Raw genomic sequence first — 17,084 nt, 5'->3', positions numbered from 1 at the left:
TGTTGCTGTGGGCCACGTCATTGCGTGTTGAGTCATGAAGTGCAGAACCCTGCAGAGTTGAACTAGGAGTGGAGGTGCTTCCTGGTGAGCCCTCATTCTTACGCTGCTCTCTAGGTTGTAGTTCTCAGTGATGCCCTAGTAAGGTACAGCAGAAACACCAAGACACTTTTCAAAGTACCTTGCACCACCAGGGGGTAGCTTTTAAGCTATTAAAACATGGCATCCAGTGTCATCCTCATCCCCCAAATTTCAGAGATACAATTTCAATAATCTGCTTAGAAATCCTATTACTTTAAAATCCGACTTTTACTTAATAGTAAGTAGTGTTATCTAGCTTAGCTCTACCTGTTTCCAGACATGTTTAGCAGAGAATAAACTGTATCATCTACGAGTAAAAGTTATCCTTATAAAGTTAAAAGTTAGCTATTCGAAAGAAAATGTTTCAAGATAGTAGTCCTCTCTTAAAGGAAAGTGTAAATGGAATTGAATTTGACATTATAGAACTTACATGCAAATTCTATATGGATTCCTGCTTTAAAAATTATACATTGAGAAATTTCAGATGACTCCGTTGTTGCTGATATAAAAAGCAAAACAAAATTAGGACTTAAAATTTTTAAAAGTAATTGTTGTTCCTGGGGCGATAGTTTAGTGAGTGAGTTTAAATCTCTAGCACCCATGCAAAAAGCAGGGTGTGACTATTCTTGCATATGACCCCGGTGTAGAGGCAAAGACAGAAGGGTCCTAAGTGCTCACTGGCAAGCCAGCCTACCCCTACATGGCGAGCTTCTGGTTCAGTGAGAGAACACCCCTCCACCCCCACCCTGGAAAACACTGGAGGAAAACAGGCTGCCCTGGCCTCTACTCTCTCTCTCTCTCTCTCTCAATCTCTCTCTCTCAATCTCTCTCTCTCAATCTCTCTCTCAAGTGTACTACTTATGCCAGATAGACACTAAATAGTTCCTGTTTTCTGAACTGAAAAATGAAAAAACTAAAGGGATAGTCTCCCTTACCCCTGTTTTTAACAAATTTCCCTAAAGCTAGTTCTATTTCTGGCAGCCTTTGGAAGTCATTGAATAATCATTTAATAGTAATATACTCGTTATTGCAGTCCATAAACATTTGTGTTTTTACAGTGTACTAAAACTATGATGGGCTTTAAAAATAGTATATATTTTTAATGATGGTAAATATAGAAAAAGTAAAATTCTGAAATGTCTTATTTTGTTTTTCCATTTGTGATTTGTGAAAAATAATTTGGCTCAATGTTTTAAATTTTAATGGCATTTTAATATTAGAGGTTCTTTTCCCTTGATGTTTAATCATTGCATCTCTCATGATTGTATTTACTTTCCTCATTTCAAGCTTTTAAAATCTGCAAACCAACAACTGACTCATTAAAAGTTATAAAATGAAGCAGGCACAGGCAGTGTGGCTCTTGTACCTGTATTGTCATCAGGATCCTCAGTTCAAGGCTGGCCTAGGATATGTGTGACTTTATCTGAAAAAAAGTGCAGCAAAGCTTTACAAAATGAGCTAGCATATTTGAAATTCAGATTGTAGTATGTCTGCTGAAATTAGATTGTAGTATGTCTTTTAAGAACGTCTCTACCCCCCCCCCCCCCCGGAGCTGGGGACCGAACCCAGGGCCTTGCACTTGCTAGGCAAGCACTCTACCACTAAACTAAATCCCCAACACCAAGAACTTCATTCTTAAGGCTGGGTGTAGTGTGATATATGCCAGTAAGATGGTACTGCAGAGGGTCAGGCAGGAGGATCTTAGCCTGTCTCAAAAGTTAGTGTTTTATAGTACATCCTTATTATTAATACTTTGATTGTTCACATACAGAGATGCTGGGGTTTCATTTACTCCTAGAAGAGAACTTCTGAAGTCAGACTAAATTAAATCTATTTTTTATGGTAAGATTCTTCTGGTTCACAACGAATCATTTGTAACCTTTTATAGAAGGGGAGAAGGAATTTTTTTTAATCAAATTTTTACGTAGTTTTTGAGATATTCAAGTTCTGTCTCTTCTCATACATAATCAATCCTTCTGCATGGGCTTGATGTTTGGGTATACTCGAGTAAATCACCAGTCAATAACCAGTATTTTTTCTAAGTCAGTTGGTAGTAAACAGTTCCACAGTTGGGTAAGGACAGGGTCAGAGCCTAGATTAGAGAAGGTAGGCAAGATAATGGTAATAGGTCCCTGTGGTGAGCTCTAATCCATATGAAGTGGATATGGCTTGACAGCAGCTTCAGAAATGTGGTAAGTTTTTAATAATGATACTTCTTTTGAAGCCAGTACTCAAAAGCATGGCCTAGTGGTTACCCTGGTAGTGACTGCAGTGATGTCTACATAAGGCATTCAGTATGTCATTGGAAGAGAGATGTTATTGCATGTCTTAGTTCAGATTGCTCATTCCATGTGAAGTAGCAAGTGTAGGGTTTTTGTCATACACATGGAGAGATGTCTCAGTGGTTTAAGAGCACTGACTGCGCTTCCAGAGGACGCAGGTTCAATTCCCAGAAGCTGCATGGCAGCTCAGAACTGTTTGGATTCTAGTTCCAGCGTGTTTGACACCATCACACAGACACACGCAGTCAAAACACCAATGTATATTAAATTTTAAAAAGATAAACACTAGTGTTAATAAATAGGTACTCAGTCACTAGTCATTTTATTGCTGACATAGCCAAGCTATTATACCAAGTATTTTTCCTGTTACAATACTTGAAACATTTTTTTTTCCAAAAAAAAAAAAGAAACGTTACCTGCTTAAACATTTTCTTAGTCCTTGGAGTATATGCCTGTCTGTACACATAAAGTTAAGGATATAAATAGAAAAATACCGCAATCCTACATTTACTCAATGTAATATTTCAGCCATTAAGTTATGAAAACACTACAAAAGAAGCTAGATACATGAGTATATAAAATGTGTAGTTATGACTAGTACACAGAATAACAGCTGTCCTTGGCTGATTTTAAGAAAACATCAACGTGGGGCAAAATACTTAGACTTGATCTGTGTTTAAAAGCTGTCTTGTTTCCTTGCATGGTCAATGCAGAGTGATTAAAGAAGGAACAGTGCGTTGTGTCTAAGCGTCAGGTTCTTTTATTAAGCTAAGTAGCTTACCTATGCACTTGTATGCATATTTGACCTCCCAACTTTAAGCCATGACATCTCCTCTTTCCTGAGTTTCTAAGGACCTGATTATCAAGCCAATCTAAATTGTGAGCTTCAAATGAATGTACATTTCCTTTAAACAGCTGTTGACATACTTTTTGACACTGGTAAGCTAAAAGTTATATAGGCATTGAGAACACAATTTGAACATTAGATCCCTTGTACGTATTCCTTGCGTTGTCAGAGTATCGGTTATTGCTGGGATTCTAAGAAATCTCTACAGATGCCTCTAATGACATCAGAGACAATCGGTTCCAATCCTGTAAACTCTCTGGTAAAGAAGGCGTGGGACTCTTTGGGTTTAGAGGCCATGTCTTTCAGGTCATCCAGAGGTGCCCAAGCCACACCAACAGAGAAGATGGTGATACCTAAAAAGTGGAAATATTTTAAATAAGTTAAAAATAGGCTTAGCTTACATATAAAGTTATATATTTCACACATTAATACATAGCTGCAGAGGAAACTGCCTAATTTTTAAGTGAAATTTATGCTGTTTTTAGGTAGACCACAGTCATTTTGATTATGGCAAGAAAAATTGGTCAAAACCAGAAGCTTTGCTATCAGCTGTTTATTAATAACCTGATGAAAACACTGAGATTGTCACCTTACTCAAGACTGCACTGAACAAGCTAGGAAAAGAAAGGAACTCTTAAAAGAAAGTGAATTAAGCTGATAGTTTATGGAGTTATTGTAGCAGGCACATGTTTGACAGAAGGGACTCCCTGCTATTGTCACTTTCAGATATCATCTTGAGGTCCTAATTAGCACATTAAAGTGAGACTGGCACAAGAGGACAGGTAAATGGGGAAGGTTGCATTGTCTGAGGAATAGGAACTAGTGATAATTTTATTTGTTCTACTTCAGTCTTTGAAGTTATATGTACAAATCCAGTACTTAAAAATTGTAAATCTTAAGAGCTGGAGAAATGGCTCCCCAGGTAAGAACATTTGTTGTTCTTGCACCAGACCTATGTTCTACTTCCTGCACCCACATAGTTTACAGACATCCATGACTCCAGTTCCAGGACATCCAATGCCCCCTCGTGACCTTTATGGGCATCAGTTACACACTGTGCACATACATAAACACAGGAAAAACACTCAAATTTTTTGAAAAAAAGTCATTTTTTAAAATTGCTAGTCTTTAAATCAATTTGGTGAATAATAATAATCTAATAAAAACTCCCCTTGAGCTACATGTTGGTGGCACAGGCCTTTAATCTCAGCACTTAAGAGGCAGAGGCAGGAGGATCTCTGAGTTTGAAGTCCGCCTAGTCCACAGAGTGAGTTCCAGGACAGCCAGAGATGTTACACAGAAAAACAACAGCAAAGCCTCCCAAAGGGATTTCAGTGGAGCTTGGAAGAATTTCAACTCATTCAGACTCCAAAGCTCATAGAATATATAAATTCCACTAAAGGATCCTTTCTACAAAGATGCTGACTCCTAGACTTCACAGGACCCCTTCCTTAATCTTAATCCAAAGGACAACCATCTTACCTGCATCATGGGCAGCTGCAGCTGGACCTCGGACATCATCGTAGGACTGTCCATCTGTGACAATAACCAGGAAGTTTTTGTTGGGGCTGTCCCTTATGGGACCAAATACATTTCTAACAGTAAAGGAAATGGCATCACCCGTAGCTGTCCCACCACTCATGTAGCGTATATTCGCTAGGACAGCTAGGACGTTCTCTTTGGTGTTATAGTCAGTGAAACTGAATTCTGTGCGCTGATCATAAGTGAACTGTACAGCTGCTATCTTGGCTCCAATGTCTGAGATTTCAAATGTCTTCGCTATGTTAGAAACAAATTCAAGCATGAGGCGGAAATTGCTATCTCCAACGCTGCTGGAGCCATCAATCAGAAAGGCAATATTGACTGAGTTGTAACAGGTTTTGCTGCACATCATCTGTTCATGAGTACAGAGCTTCTGCACCAGAGGCTTTACATATTTTGTAGTGCCAAACCAGTTGGGCATGTGATAAGAGAAGAAGCCATTATTCCTGCACACAGCCTAATGGGAAAAGGCAGAAGATTAAAAGTTGATTAATATTCTGAAACTTATGCAGTACTGAAGAATGAACCTAGAACCTTGCACATGTCCCCAGCCCTTTTGTTACTATTCATTTTGAGCTATGGGGTCTTATTCAGTTGTCCAGGCGGGCCCTGAACCTGTTGCCTTGGCCTCATTGACTAGCTGGGATTACAGGTTTGTTGTTCTAGACTCATCAAACCTTACATGTTCAGTAATCTAGTTATAGGCTTGTCATGACTAGGCTTAAGAGACCCCAAACTGAATCACTCCTCCCCACTAACAAGAACCCTTGCACCTTACCTTGTCAACAAATGCAACATCTTGAACCATCCCCAGTTCTTCAGGGATGGGCTTGGCCACGGAAACTATAAATACATTGACACCAAACTCTCTGGCCACAATGCCTGCTTCCTCAATGTCATCAGAAGGCCAACCATCAATAAACACCACCACCACTTTTGGTATTCCTTTTCTCACACCAGTGTCTGCTGTAAAGAATTTCTGAGCAGTGTGCTTCAAAGCTTTTCCTAAGAACAAGCAAATAAGCAGCATTTGTGGTGGTCCAGATTATATTTCTATTTTAGGGTAATAACTGATGCCATTAAGAATTTAACTCGTGGATTTCAGTTAGCAAAATGATTATTAATTATCCTTCAGACCTGGTTTGGGCTTCATAGTCCACACTGCTTTCCCCTCCACCTTCCAGAAGTCTCACATTTCCTTCAGTTAACCAACAAATCACACCCTCTTGTGTACTCTTGCCCCTGCTGACCTATGAGGACAGCTAGGGATCAAGGAGCCTTCTGAAGTCTGCCCCACCTTCCTGCATTGGTTACGTGTTTATTTTTGATGGTAAACAGGTACTTTCCTAAAGAAGTAACTGACCTGTAAGGATTATAAACTCACAATGATGTAGAGTTTTTGTTTTGTTTTTAAGAATTATCAGCATCAGCCATGGCAGTCCCATCTTTAATCCTAGCACTTGGGAGGCAGAAGCAGGCAGATTTCTGAGTTTGAGGCCAGCCAGGTTTATAGTTCTGACCTATTGGTATATTTTCCATTTTAGTGAGTTGTCAGGTGATGGTATGCAGATCCTGCCAAAACTGAAGTGCTAGAAGTGTCACAAATGGCACAATGCTGCTTTCAGTTCTAATCTCTGTGTGCTTACCTGTGTTGGAGTTACCCCCTCGGAAACCTACTTCTTTTATGGCAAACAAGACATCTTTGGCCGAAGTAAAGTTTTTCAAGTAAAATTCTATTTTGGGGTGTTCACTATAAAAATGAAAAAAGAAAGTTTTTCAGGAAAGGCAAATAAACAGATGACCTTTAAAAAGTTTACTAGCAGAGAACCCAGGTTCCATTTCCAGAAGCAACATAATGGCTCACAACCATCTAACTCACGTCCAGAGGACCTAACACCCCTTCTGACCTCTGTGGGCACCAGCACCACACATGACTCAAAGACCTACATTCAGGGGGAAAAGCATAAGATGAATAAAAAAGTCAGACCCAGGTCTTTCTTAAACCACAATCAGCTAGCACATTGCTTCTCCTCCCTGGGAATGTTGCAAGTACAACAACAAGAGTGCAGCAGATGCGACAAGTACAGTTGCCTTGTGCAGCATTTATTGTATTTCTCATAATGGCCAAGCATACACAGTTTTGTTTCATATTTTCACAAGGTAGAATTATCCCAATCACTGAAACAGGTTCAGAACACTTAGGTAATATGTCTAAGAAAACATGGCTGCCTTTTAAATTCAGACTCAACTGGCTCCAAAACCATTCCAAATCTAGGTTGGAACAGGAATAACAGACTACATGGATGCAGCATGTTAAAGTAGGTCGGCTCTGGGTTCTGCCTTTAGTAGAAGGCACCAAGTAGGAAGCAAACAGTTGGATATGAGAGTACATCAGCAGTCTAAGCCGGTCTCTCAGGTCAGAAGACATTTTATTTTATTTTATTTTATTTTTATTAACTTGAGTATTTCTTATATACATTTCGAGTGTTATTCCCTTTCCTGGTATCCGGGCAAACATCCCCCTCCCCCCTCCCCTTCCTTATGGGTGTTCCCCTCCCAACCCTCCCCCCATTGCCGCCCTCCATTTAAATTATCCCTATGTGCATGGGTATTTTGCCTGCATGTTACATCAGTGCACCATGTGGATACCATATGCCAACAGAGGCCAGAAAAATCTGTGGGATGTCCTGGAACTGGAGTGACAGATTTATGTGAGCAGCCATGTAGGTAAACCTGTGTCGTTTGGAAAAGCAACCAGTGCTCTTATTCGCGGAGCCATTTCTAGTCCCTAAGATTAAGGGCAGGATACAAAGGAATGTACTGTAAAACACTACAATGTTTAAAAATTACATTTTTTTCTTATAAAGACTGATATTTGTCAATCCTAGTTATGAGATGTAAAGAATTTTCAATTCATTAGAGTCTGTGTTGAGGACTGGGTAGATGGTTCAGACCAGGACCTGGGTTCGATCCCTAGAACCCATGTAAAGAGAGCTGAGTGTGGTGACCTAGACTTGTGATCCTGGTGCTGGGAAGGTGGGTCCCTGGACATGCTGGCCAGCCAGCCTAGCCTACTTGGCTAGTTCCGGGTCTATGAAGTATCTGTTTAAAACAACAGAAAGTGGATAACACCTGAAGAGTAACACCTCAGGTTGTCTTCTACCTTCTACACACACATGAATACGTGCTTGTGCCTGTGCTTGTGAGCACATGCACATGAGCACACACACACACACACACAGATACACACACACAGACACACAGACACACACACAGACAGAGACACACAGATATACAGACACACAGATATACAGACACACACAGATACACAGACACAGACACACATACACACAGACACACACACAGACAGACAGACACACAGATACACACAGACACACACACACAGATACACAGACACAGACACACATACACACAGACACACACACAGACAGAGACACACAGATATACAGACACACAGATATACAGACACACACAGATACACAGACACAGACACACATACACACAGACACACACACAGACAGACAGACACACAGATACACACAGACACACACACACAGATACACACACACAGACACACAGACACACAGATACACACAGACACACACACACAGATACACACACACAGACACACAGATACACAGACACACACACAGAGACACACAGATATACAGACACACACAGATACACAGACACACACAGATACACAGACACACACACACAGACACACAGATACACACAAAGACACACAGGCACACACAGACACACACAGATACACAGACAACACACAGACACACATACACACAGACACAGACAAACACACACAGACACACACACAGACACACACAGATACACAGACACAGACACACACACATACAGAAACAGACAAACACACACACAGACACACATACACAGATACACACACACAGACACACACAGATACACACAGATACACAGACACACACAGACACACATACACACAGACACACATACACACAGACACACATACACACAGACACAGACAAACACACACACACACACAGACACACACAGATACACACACACACACACACACGAGCATGTTAAGTAAAACAACAGCACATCTTTAAAGTCAGTATTTCATTTAAGCTTTTAGCATAAGTAGCCAATTTTTTGTCCAGTTTTGTTTGTTCGTTTGTTTAAGATAAGATCTATTCTCCTTCAACTCTTCAAGTGACAAGAAAAGCACAGACTTCACCTCTGCATGCCTGCTGGTTTCTATCAGCATTCCTAGTGGAATGCTAGGTCACAGAATCTCATTTCATGGTACAAACTTTTCAGTTTGTAGCCACTTCCAACTACTTAAATTCTAACCTAAGGAGATTCATCTTTTTTTTTTTTTTTTGCTTTGTTAATGATGCAAGGGTCATTCTGTTCTATTCAAATATGAGCTCTTTATTCTAGTATTTCCTTAAGCAGAAAAACTCTGAATACATAAGTTAATGCAGCTTTCATTTTGAAAATGCATGGGGTTAATTAGCCCAAACAAAACAATATTAGAAAGGAAGTCGTGCTGAATTGCCTCAGGGGATGTTTAAATCCAGTAGAGCTATAATAATCAAAATACCTCGAAAATATAAGTATCACTACCTAAGCCAGACATGGTGGTATGCTGGTAATCCCAGTGCCTGAGAGGCAGAGGAGGAGCTTTGTGTTCAAGTCCACCCTGGTCTATAAAACAAAACAAAAAACAAAAACAAAAACAAAAACCAGTCAGCCAGCCAGCCAACCAACCAACCAACCAAACCAGCAGCATCACAAGGGAAAAAGAAAGAAAAAAATCAGCCCCTGAGACAAAGAAACTTGCCTAGGTATTCATGAAATTGATATTTCATTTTAAATCAATACATAAGGGGCTCAGTGTTTTAAAAACAAGGGGGATGGCTGTATTATATAGAAAAGTTAAATAACTTCTAAGCAGAGCTGACTATAAAAGGTAACAAGCAGACTTGGAAGGCAGAGTCAAGGGGATCTCTTGCACTGAAGGCCAGCCTGGTCTACAGAGCAAATTCCGGGACAGCCAAGCCTACACAGAGAAACTTGGTCTTGAAAAACAAACAACAAAAATGTAACAATCGGAATATTAGTGTTTGTGGTTGTGTGGGGCTACACACTGCTGATAATATTAGCTGGTCAACTGTCTAGAAAGCCACTTAGTAATTTTGTCAAAGACTTTGAAAGTGACTGAACTCCACGCCCAGGAATTCAGTTGAGTGAAATAATCAAAGATGGACAGAAAGCTGACAGAAGGCTTTATCACAGGACGCTGTGTAACCGTGAAAGGCAAGGGAAGAATGTCTACACGAGTATGCAAAGGAAAGTGCACATCTGCCTCAAGAAAATGCTAAAACACCAAGGGTGGGGGAGACAAACAGGGTTCAACACGTTTATAGACTGAATTGTAGGAAAGGGGAGCATGTGTTTAGAGGAACATCTTCTCAAATGCAGAAAGGAAACAACTTTATAAAGGCTTGCTCTGAGAAATGTATTTCTTTGTACCTAGCTTTGGAAGCCTCCTGTAAGGAACATACTACAGTGCTAAAACCCACCAATATTATTTTTACAGGCAGGAAGTGTAAGAGGTTATGTGTCAGAACATGGTCTGTGAATGAAGCTGCCTGAGGAGATTTCTAAGAGCTTATTAGAAAACGCCATGTAAACAAGACAGGAGGCTTGTGATTTCTGTTCCTCCATCACATGGGTTGCTCTTGGAACCCGCTCTCATGCCTCTCCAGGGTGTAATCATAGGAGTGGGTTTTACTTTAGATTATCGATCATTTTACCCATTTGTATTCAGAATGACATTTGCAGGTGAGGGCTGCCTTCATGGCTGTATACAGCCTAAACTCATGTGACACTGCAGTCGTGACTGTATACAGCTTGAACTCAAAGTCAGCTTTGCTCATATGACCTTTCTTAATCCTCAGAATGCCCTCAGACTATAAATTGTCTGATACCCTGAATAAAGTTGCCTACTGGATGAGACTCTAGTACACCTCATGTTTTTTAGGCTCTACTCTCCCAGGTTCGCATTGCCAACTAGAGTGGTAACAGCCAGCTTGGATCCCCAATGAAGGAATATAGAAAGGGCAACAACAACAACAACAACAACAACAACACCAGCAGCAGAGAACAAAGTTCATGGCTGCTCCCTTCCAAAAGGAAAACTCAAGAACTAAGTGAAGCCGAGAAAGGTATTCATGTAAGGTTCCCAAGCTATTCTGCCCCCTTTCTGCATCTCCTACAGTTCATTAAGTCCTTTTATGCAATGGCTCACTGAGCCCTGCACAGTCTACCCAGGCAGTCTTTGATATTGTTGTTTGCAGTGTTGGAGATTGAGAACTTGCATGATGTGTGCATGCAAGTGCTTTCAGAGATTTTTCTATTTGAAAGACTGGGTCTCACTATGCAGCCCTGGCTGGTCTATTTGCTAGGTAGCCCAGGCTAGTCTTGAACTCACAGAGATGAGTAGAAAGCTAACATAAGGCAATTGCCTGCCTCTGCCTCCTGAGTGCTGGGATTAAAGGTAGGCACCACCATGCCCAGCCATGTATAGACATTCTTAAATCCTGACTGTGCATAGTTTGGCAACTTGCCCAGATTTAAGTTATGTTCAACTGAAATGAAATGGTAAGTTATCACCATTCAAGACATCTGTAATCTCTTTATTTTATTAAAGTTGGTACCTGGCTTGAACGAGGCCCACGTGTGGTCCTTCGGTTCCAACTCCCAACATTAGTGCCACCTTCCCAACAAAATTCTTCTGCAAATTAAATCGGCGCTGCCCTATATTAAAGCTTCCATCGATGAGAAATGCAATGTCTGCCTTGCAGTCTACAGAGAGCCAAAGAAGGGCTTTGTTAGTCTCCGGAGCAGCAGAAGGAAACACCATTTCCCTGAACACTTAGCTTACCTTTATTGCCAGTCTTCTTCTCCGGTGTTTTCTTCAGTCTTTTACCTGAAACAAAGGAAGCTCACTCTTGGCAACAACAAGCAGGAACTTCCACCTGGGTGAGCCCATGGCAAGGGGTGCCATGCTTAGAAAGACTTTTAAGTTCTTTTCACGGTCTTCTGGGCTGGGAAAGCGATACTCCAACAGCAGCAACAACAAACACAGCAGAACTGTGGCAGGCCTATGGACTTGGTATGAATCTATCAGCGGCTTTGATATCTTAAACCCACAATTAAGGCAGGATTGGGAATACAGAGCCACATGGTTATAATGTCTTTGAATTTAAAATGGCCACTACCAGGGTCAGCGAGATGGAGCGACATGCAAGTGTGCTCGCTGCTCTTACCGAAGACCCAGGTTTGGTTCCCATCACTCACTTTAAGCCGCTCGAGTTACAATAACCTGTAACCTGGGCTCCAAAATAACCACTACTGTCCTGTGGGCCTGCCTTTGCCTGCACACACGGTGCACATAAACACACTCAAGCACGCACATAGACACATAAAGCAAATCTCGAATAAAGTAAACCTAAATTGTCGCTGTTCTGGAAGACGCTATCCCTGGATATTTTCTGGTAGCAGACATATACTGATTTCTCTTAGCTGCACGACAGTGCAGGAACTAAGGGGGATTTCATGAAGCAAACAGTGGAAAACAGTCTCTGACCAGTTTTTCCTCACGGTCCATCAAATCAGGGAGAGAGAGAGAGGACCTCCCGAGAGTGGATGAGCTAGGTTATAATAAAGAAGAACTGTAAAATATAATGTTTCCATCCAAAAATGCATCAGTAAATGTGACATAGCTGCTTTGCTTCCTGCTATTAGTGCTATGAAGGAAAGCATCTGCCAACAACATCTATGGCTCCAAATTGTTGCCAGGTAACAGGGGAACAGCTTCGCATTTCCTACCTGAGGGCGGATTGGCTGTGGACACTGCCCGTCCCGTGGCTTCCTGGGTACTGCTTTTGCCTTCTGTCGAAATGAGAAGTTTATTGTTTTTCTCCTTCCTTCTCTGTCATTAGGACATTATGAATCTAAAATTCTACGTGATAATTAAGGGAGAAATAGTGACTCGGGTATAAACATCATACTGACCATTAGGTTTGGAGAACCAAAATGCATTCTGAGTGTATTTGAAAAGATCACCCAAATCTGAACTGCCTACTTTGACAGTTAGTTACCTGCTAAGTATCTAGGCATCCAGATCGCAAACAATTCAGATTTTGGTTTCCACTGTGGAAAGAGACATTGTCCCTCTGCCAGTCACCCAAGTTTGGTTTGGGTGAATTTATTCCATGGTTGACTTCTTAACTACTAGATTTTCCAGCACAAAAAAAAAAACAAAACAAAACAAAACAAAACCATAGGGCTAAGAAAGTGGAGAACCCTTTGAGGGGAGTGGAGACAGTGTTTATACACAGCTGAAAACTGTGAAATTGTACCTACTGGTCACAGCGAAGGAAGCAGACCATCTGGAAAGGGTCTGAGACTGAATGCCATTGGCAGCCACCGAGGAATAGTTCTCTCTACCAGGAAGGCTATAGACACGCACTGGGCCCCCTGAGGTGCCAATCACTCCCCTGCAATGCAAGAGTTACAGCTGAGACGCTACCCAATAGAGAGAGCCATCTGCTGTTTGGATGGGTGAAGAAAATAGCCGAGTGGAGAAGTTGCCTAAGGATGCTTACTGCTGGCCCTTGAAGACCTGCCCTGCTTACAGAGAAACAAGTATGTCTGGAGAAGTGAGTTTGTACTGTCAAACTTGTAAAAGGGAAGATAAGAATACACTGGTATCCTGTTTCCCACATTTCAGAGATGCATAATTAATAAAGAGGTGTCAAATGTCTTAAAGTAGTTAACTGCATGTGCCCTTGCCTGTGTTTAAAAGGATCATACTTCCGCCTCTACTGTAGGATGGCATGGTATTGGCTTACCATAGTGACATCAGCAAGATATTTGACAACCCCAAGTTCAGTCTCCCCACGTGAAAGCCAGAACAAAGCCTGTGTCTACTTTAAGACTTGTGATGGAAGTCAAAACGATACCATGTGTAGTATAAAATCCCTACTACATACGACACGATGAGGACTATTTTAGAGTCATAGGAATGTAGCCGCCAAGCACTAATGCAGGGCTGGAGGAATTGCTCTGCATTTAATAGAGCTTGCTGCTCTTCCAGAAACCCCAAGTTCAGTTCATAGCACTGTGAGGTAGCTCACAGACACATGGATTCAACACCTGCACCTGTCCTCCATGGACACACACACACACACACACACACACACACACACACACACACTTTTAAAAATAATGTTCTCTGCTCATTGTCAGAAAGTTACCCTTGCACATTAGGCCATGCAAGAGTACCCATGAAAATCTCAAAATACTGCCAAAATTGACACCAAAAAGAAGCAAGCAGGCAGGAGAGGGGTCCACCCAGGAAAGGAAGTAATCACACCTGAGCTGATTCCCACCCCCTTCCATGTGCTCCGGCTTACCTGTGGACAGCAGCCCCGCAGATGCTGGACACCGAGGCATACACTATGTTCCCAAACACAGAAAATTCCTCCAGAGAGCAGCCTCCTGGGCAGAGAACATCCGCTTTTTCTTTCCGGATATCCAGGCCTCTGGTAAAGCAGGTGATGGGGATGGGCACTGAAGAGAAAGGGCACGTGTGTAAGAACTCCTGGAGGGCATTGCAGGGGACGTGAGGTGTGGGGCTGTGTTTATTCCCCCGATTTCTATACTGCTACCAAAACACCGACTTAAACGTGGACACCATTTTAAATATTAGCAATCCAAAGGGGTTTCCAATTTAATCTAGGGCCCGGTTGCTACAGACATCTAATGTGACATTGTTCCCAGTTCTTCATCAACTTGGAAAATGTAACTGAGAGTACATCAGAATGAGAAAATAACGTTAGTCTTTGATCTAGACATAAAAAGTCCTAATTGTGACGAAACTGTCCATAGTTATTTATGATGACGGTAAGTCTATATTGAGCCTTAGTCTTCAAGCTGTCCTTCCCAGGGGGCTGTTTAGCCGGGTTACCTGATACATTCTGGGCCTCACAGTCCCACATTCACACAAACCAACCAGTTAACTGGTGCCTGGATCGGCAGAATGGGATTTACTCCCACATTTTACAAATGAGGAAATGAAAGTCATAGAGTTAGCCAGCCTATGGAGTACTCCACAACTCCCAAAGGATAGGACACAAGGAAGTTAGTCTTCTATTTGCTTCTGACTGAATCTCTCCCAGATCTGTCCAAAGGGATATTATTATTATTATTATTATTATTATTATTATTATTATTATTATTATTATAGAAAGCACTGCTAATATGCTTAAATCTTACAATCAGTCAGACCAATAATATATGCAGTTTTGGACCCAGAGTAGCTCACAAAGCCAGCCCAGCACTCAGGAAACTGAGGTGGGAAGATTGCCTTGAGTCTGAGGCTAGAGCGGGTTACACAGTGGGCTCAGCCTGCGCCACAACGACACCCTTCAAAAATGCAAACAAGCAAGAAAGTTACTACCAAAGGTGTTAATTTGTCAGATTACAACAAACAGCAAAATGGTGGTCTGTCAATTTACTGATGAGTAAATAGAGATTAAGGTTATTAAATACGACTTTCCGAACACAGGGAATTGAAGTTATCCAAGACAGACTTTAAAAAAAAAAAAAAAGTCTCCCTCATCGGGCAAGATAGGGGATGGTTTTGCAAGTTGAGTAACTTGTCTCTGCCAAGGACCCTTGTCTAGGCTGCTACCCGGACCGCGGAAGTAAGGGGAAGACGCAAGGTGCTATATCAATTTCTCAGGCTCGATTAAAATCCTAACTTCAGATAGGAGTCTAGCACCTCTATCAAATAACCCCAATCTTTTCCGTTTTCAGTGATGGGGATGGGGGTGGGAGTGGGGCGGCGGCGATGGCCCTGAAATCCTTGGACCCAGACTGTCTGGAGCTGCTAACACTTGCTTCGTTGGGCAAAAGGTACTTACCCTTTCTACTTTGAAGAAAGGCAAACCTAAGATTTTTAGAAACGAAACTGCCTCTTACACCGCAGAAAAGACACCGAACCACACTCGGACTTCTACGTGGAACAAACTCTTTTGAGGCTCCCAGTGAGCGATAGGAACCGCCGACGTTGTTCTCCATAGAGGTTACAAGCAACGGTAAGGTGATCGGACTAGGTGGGACCATGACCTGAGCAGCCCTCCTCTGTGGGCTGGGACCAAACAGTTGTCCCCAGTAACTCCGGACGAATGGTCCCGGGGCTACGTGGTGTGCGCCCGGGAAGGAGGCACGGACCAACCCCGGGGACACTGGCGTGGAAAAACAGGTAAGCCCGAGGGGTGCGTTGGAAATGGGTGCGGGCGGGCCTCCGCCTCTCCAGCCCCGCATCCCTCCGCAGATCCTCAGCCTGCGTGGACTGACCCTGTCCTCCTTCCTCCGCCCGCACCTAACTCACCGGCTCCCTCCGCGCGCGCGAGCCGAGGCAGCAGCAGCAGCAGCAGCCACGCACCTGCGGAGAGAGGAGAGCGAGGTGGCTGCAGCCTCCGCTCGCGCGGGAGGGCGGGGACGGGGCGTGTACCCACCGAGGCAGAGAGCAGGGCTCCAGGACGAGGGCATGGCGGGGGTCTGCGTGGACCTGCGGGAGAGTGGGGCGTGAGCGAGGCTCGCCGGGGACCGCACGGCCCTGCGCTCCTCGGAAGCGGGCGACGGCGGGAGAGCCCGGCGGCTGCAGATCGAGCAACTCCAGACGCCCTATGCCACCTCGGACCAGGACGCACAGACCCTGTGTATCACCCCGGGTCCCGCACCTGCGTGGGATCCGCCCGGCAACACCCGAGTGCGGTAAGCGCGGCTCTGCAGCCGCTATAAAGGCGGGCGACGCGCATGAGCACTGTGCGGGGGGCGCGGGTGGGGGCTAGGAGCGGTCCCCCGCTCCCCCACCTAGGGCGGTGGCCCGCCAGCTCCGCCCTCGGCCCCCCGACGGCACCCGGGGGAGGCCAGCGCACTGGCGCCTCTCCCTGCGGTGTGGGGATTCACTGGGGAGGCGTGAAGGTCGCCAGTGGTGTCCCGGGGACTTGTAGGGAAAAGGAGTCAGAGCTCTCTTGGGGACACGCCTAGGGACGCTCAGGGCATGCAGGGTACCGGACAGAGACGCCGCCTTGAGGGAATTGAGGGGCCCCTCCTCAAGTCGCTGCAGGGGGCAGAGCAGTCAAGCCACCGGGTTCTGAGAACAAAACTTCCCAGCTTCGCGCCCTGTGTGAGCAGTGCCTACTTTTAAAATAAAACCAACCCGAATTTGGTGA

The 17,084-nt window shown here is 43.5% G+C and overlaps 1 protein-coding gene across 3 annotated transcripts; it reads right to left on the bottom strand.

Annotated features, from left to right (window-relative positions):
• Positions 1 to 2,651: 2,651 nt before the first annotated feature.
• On the bottom strand, positions 2,652 to 16,671 carry Coch (cochlin). Of its 3 annotated transcripts, NM_001108710.2 has the most exons (12): positions 16,590 to 16,609; positions 16,365 to 16,417; positions 16,238 to 16,291; positions 14,256 to 14,412; positions 13,204 to 13,337; positions 12,667 to 12,729; positions 11,720 to 11,764; positions 11,493 to 11,640; positions 6,396 to 6,499; positions 5,528 to 5,754; positions 4,690 to 5,206; positions 2,664 to 3,560 (listed from the first exon to the last, which is right to left on the bottom strand). In NM_001108710.2, the coding sequence occupies exons 2-12, from the start codon at positions 16,396 to 16,398 to the stop codon at positions 3,385 to 3,387; spliced, it is 1,659 nt and encodes a 552-aa protein (NP_001102180.2). In that variant the 5' UTR covers positions 16,399 to 16,417; positions 16,590 to 16,609; the 3' UTR covers positions 2,664 to 3,384. The 3 variants fall into 3 exon arrangements, with proteins under 3 accessions (XP_063118173.1, XP_063118172.1, NP_001102180.2); XM_063262103.1 differs by lacking the exon at positions 11,720 to 11,764 and having other exon boundaries at positions 2,652 to 3,560; positions 16,590 to 16,671; XM_063262102.1 differs by having other exon boundaries at positions 2,652 to 3,560; positions 16,365 to 16,632.
• Between the last annotated feature and the right edge of the window lie 413 nt (positions 16,672 to 17,084).

This window comes from Rattus norvegicus, chromosome 6, assembly GCF_036323735.1.
Source record: "Rattus norvegicus strain BN/NHsdMcwi chromosome 6, GRCr8, whole genome shotgun sequence".
Classification (NCBI taxonomy): Eukaryota; Metazoa; Chordata; class Mammalia; order Rodentia; family Muridae; genus Rattus; species Rattus norvegicus.
Note: the sequence above shows the minus strand (reverse complement) of the source record. Positions and strands in the feature narration are given on the sequence as shown.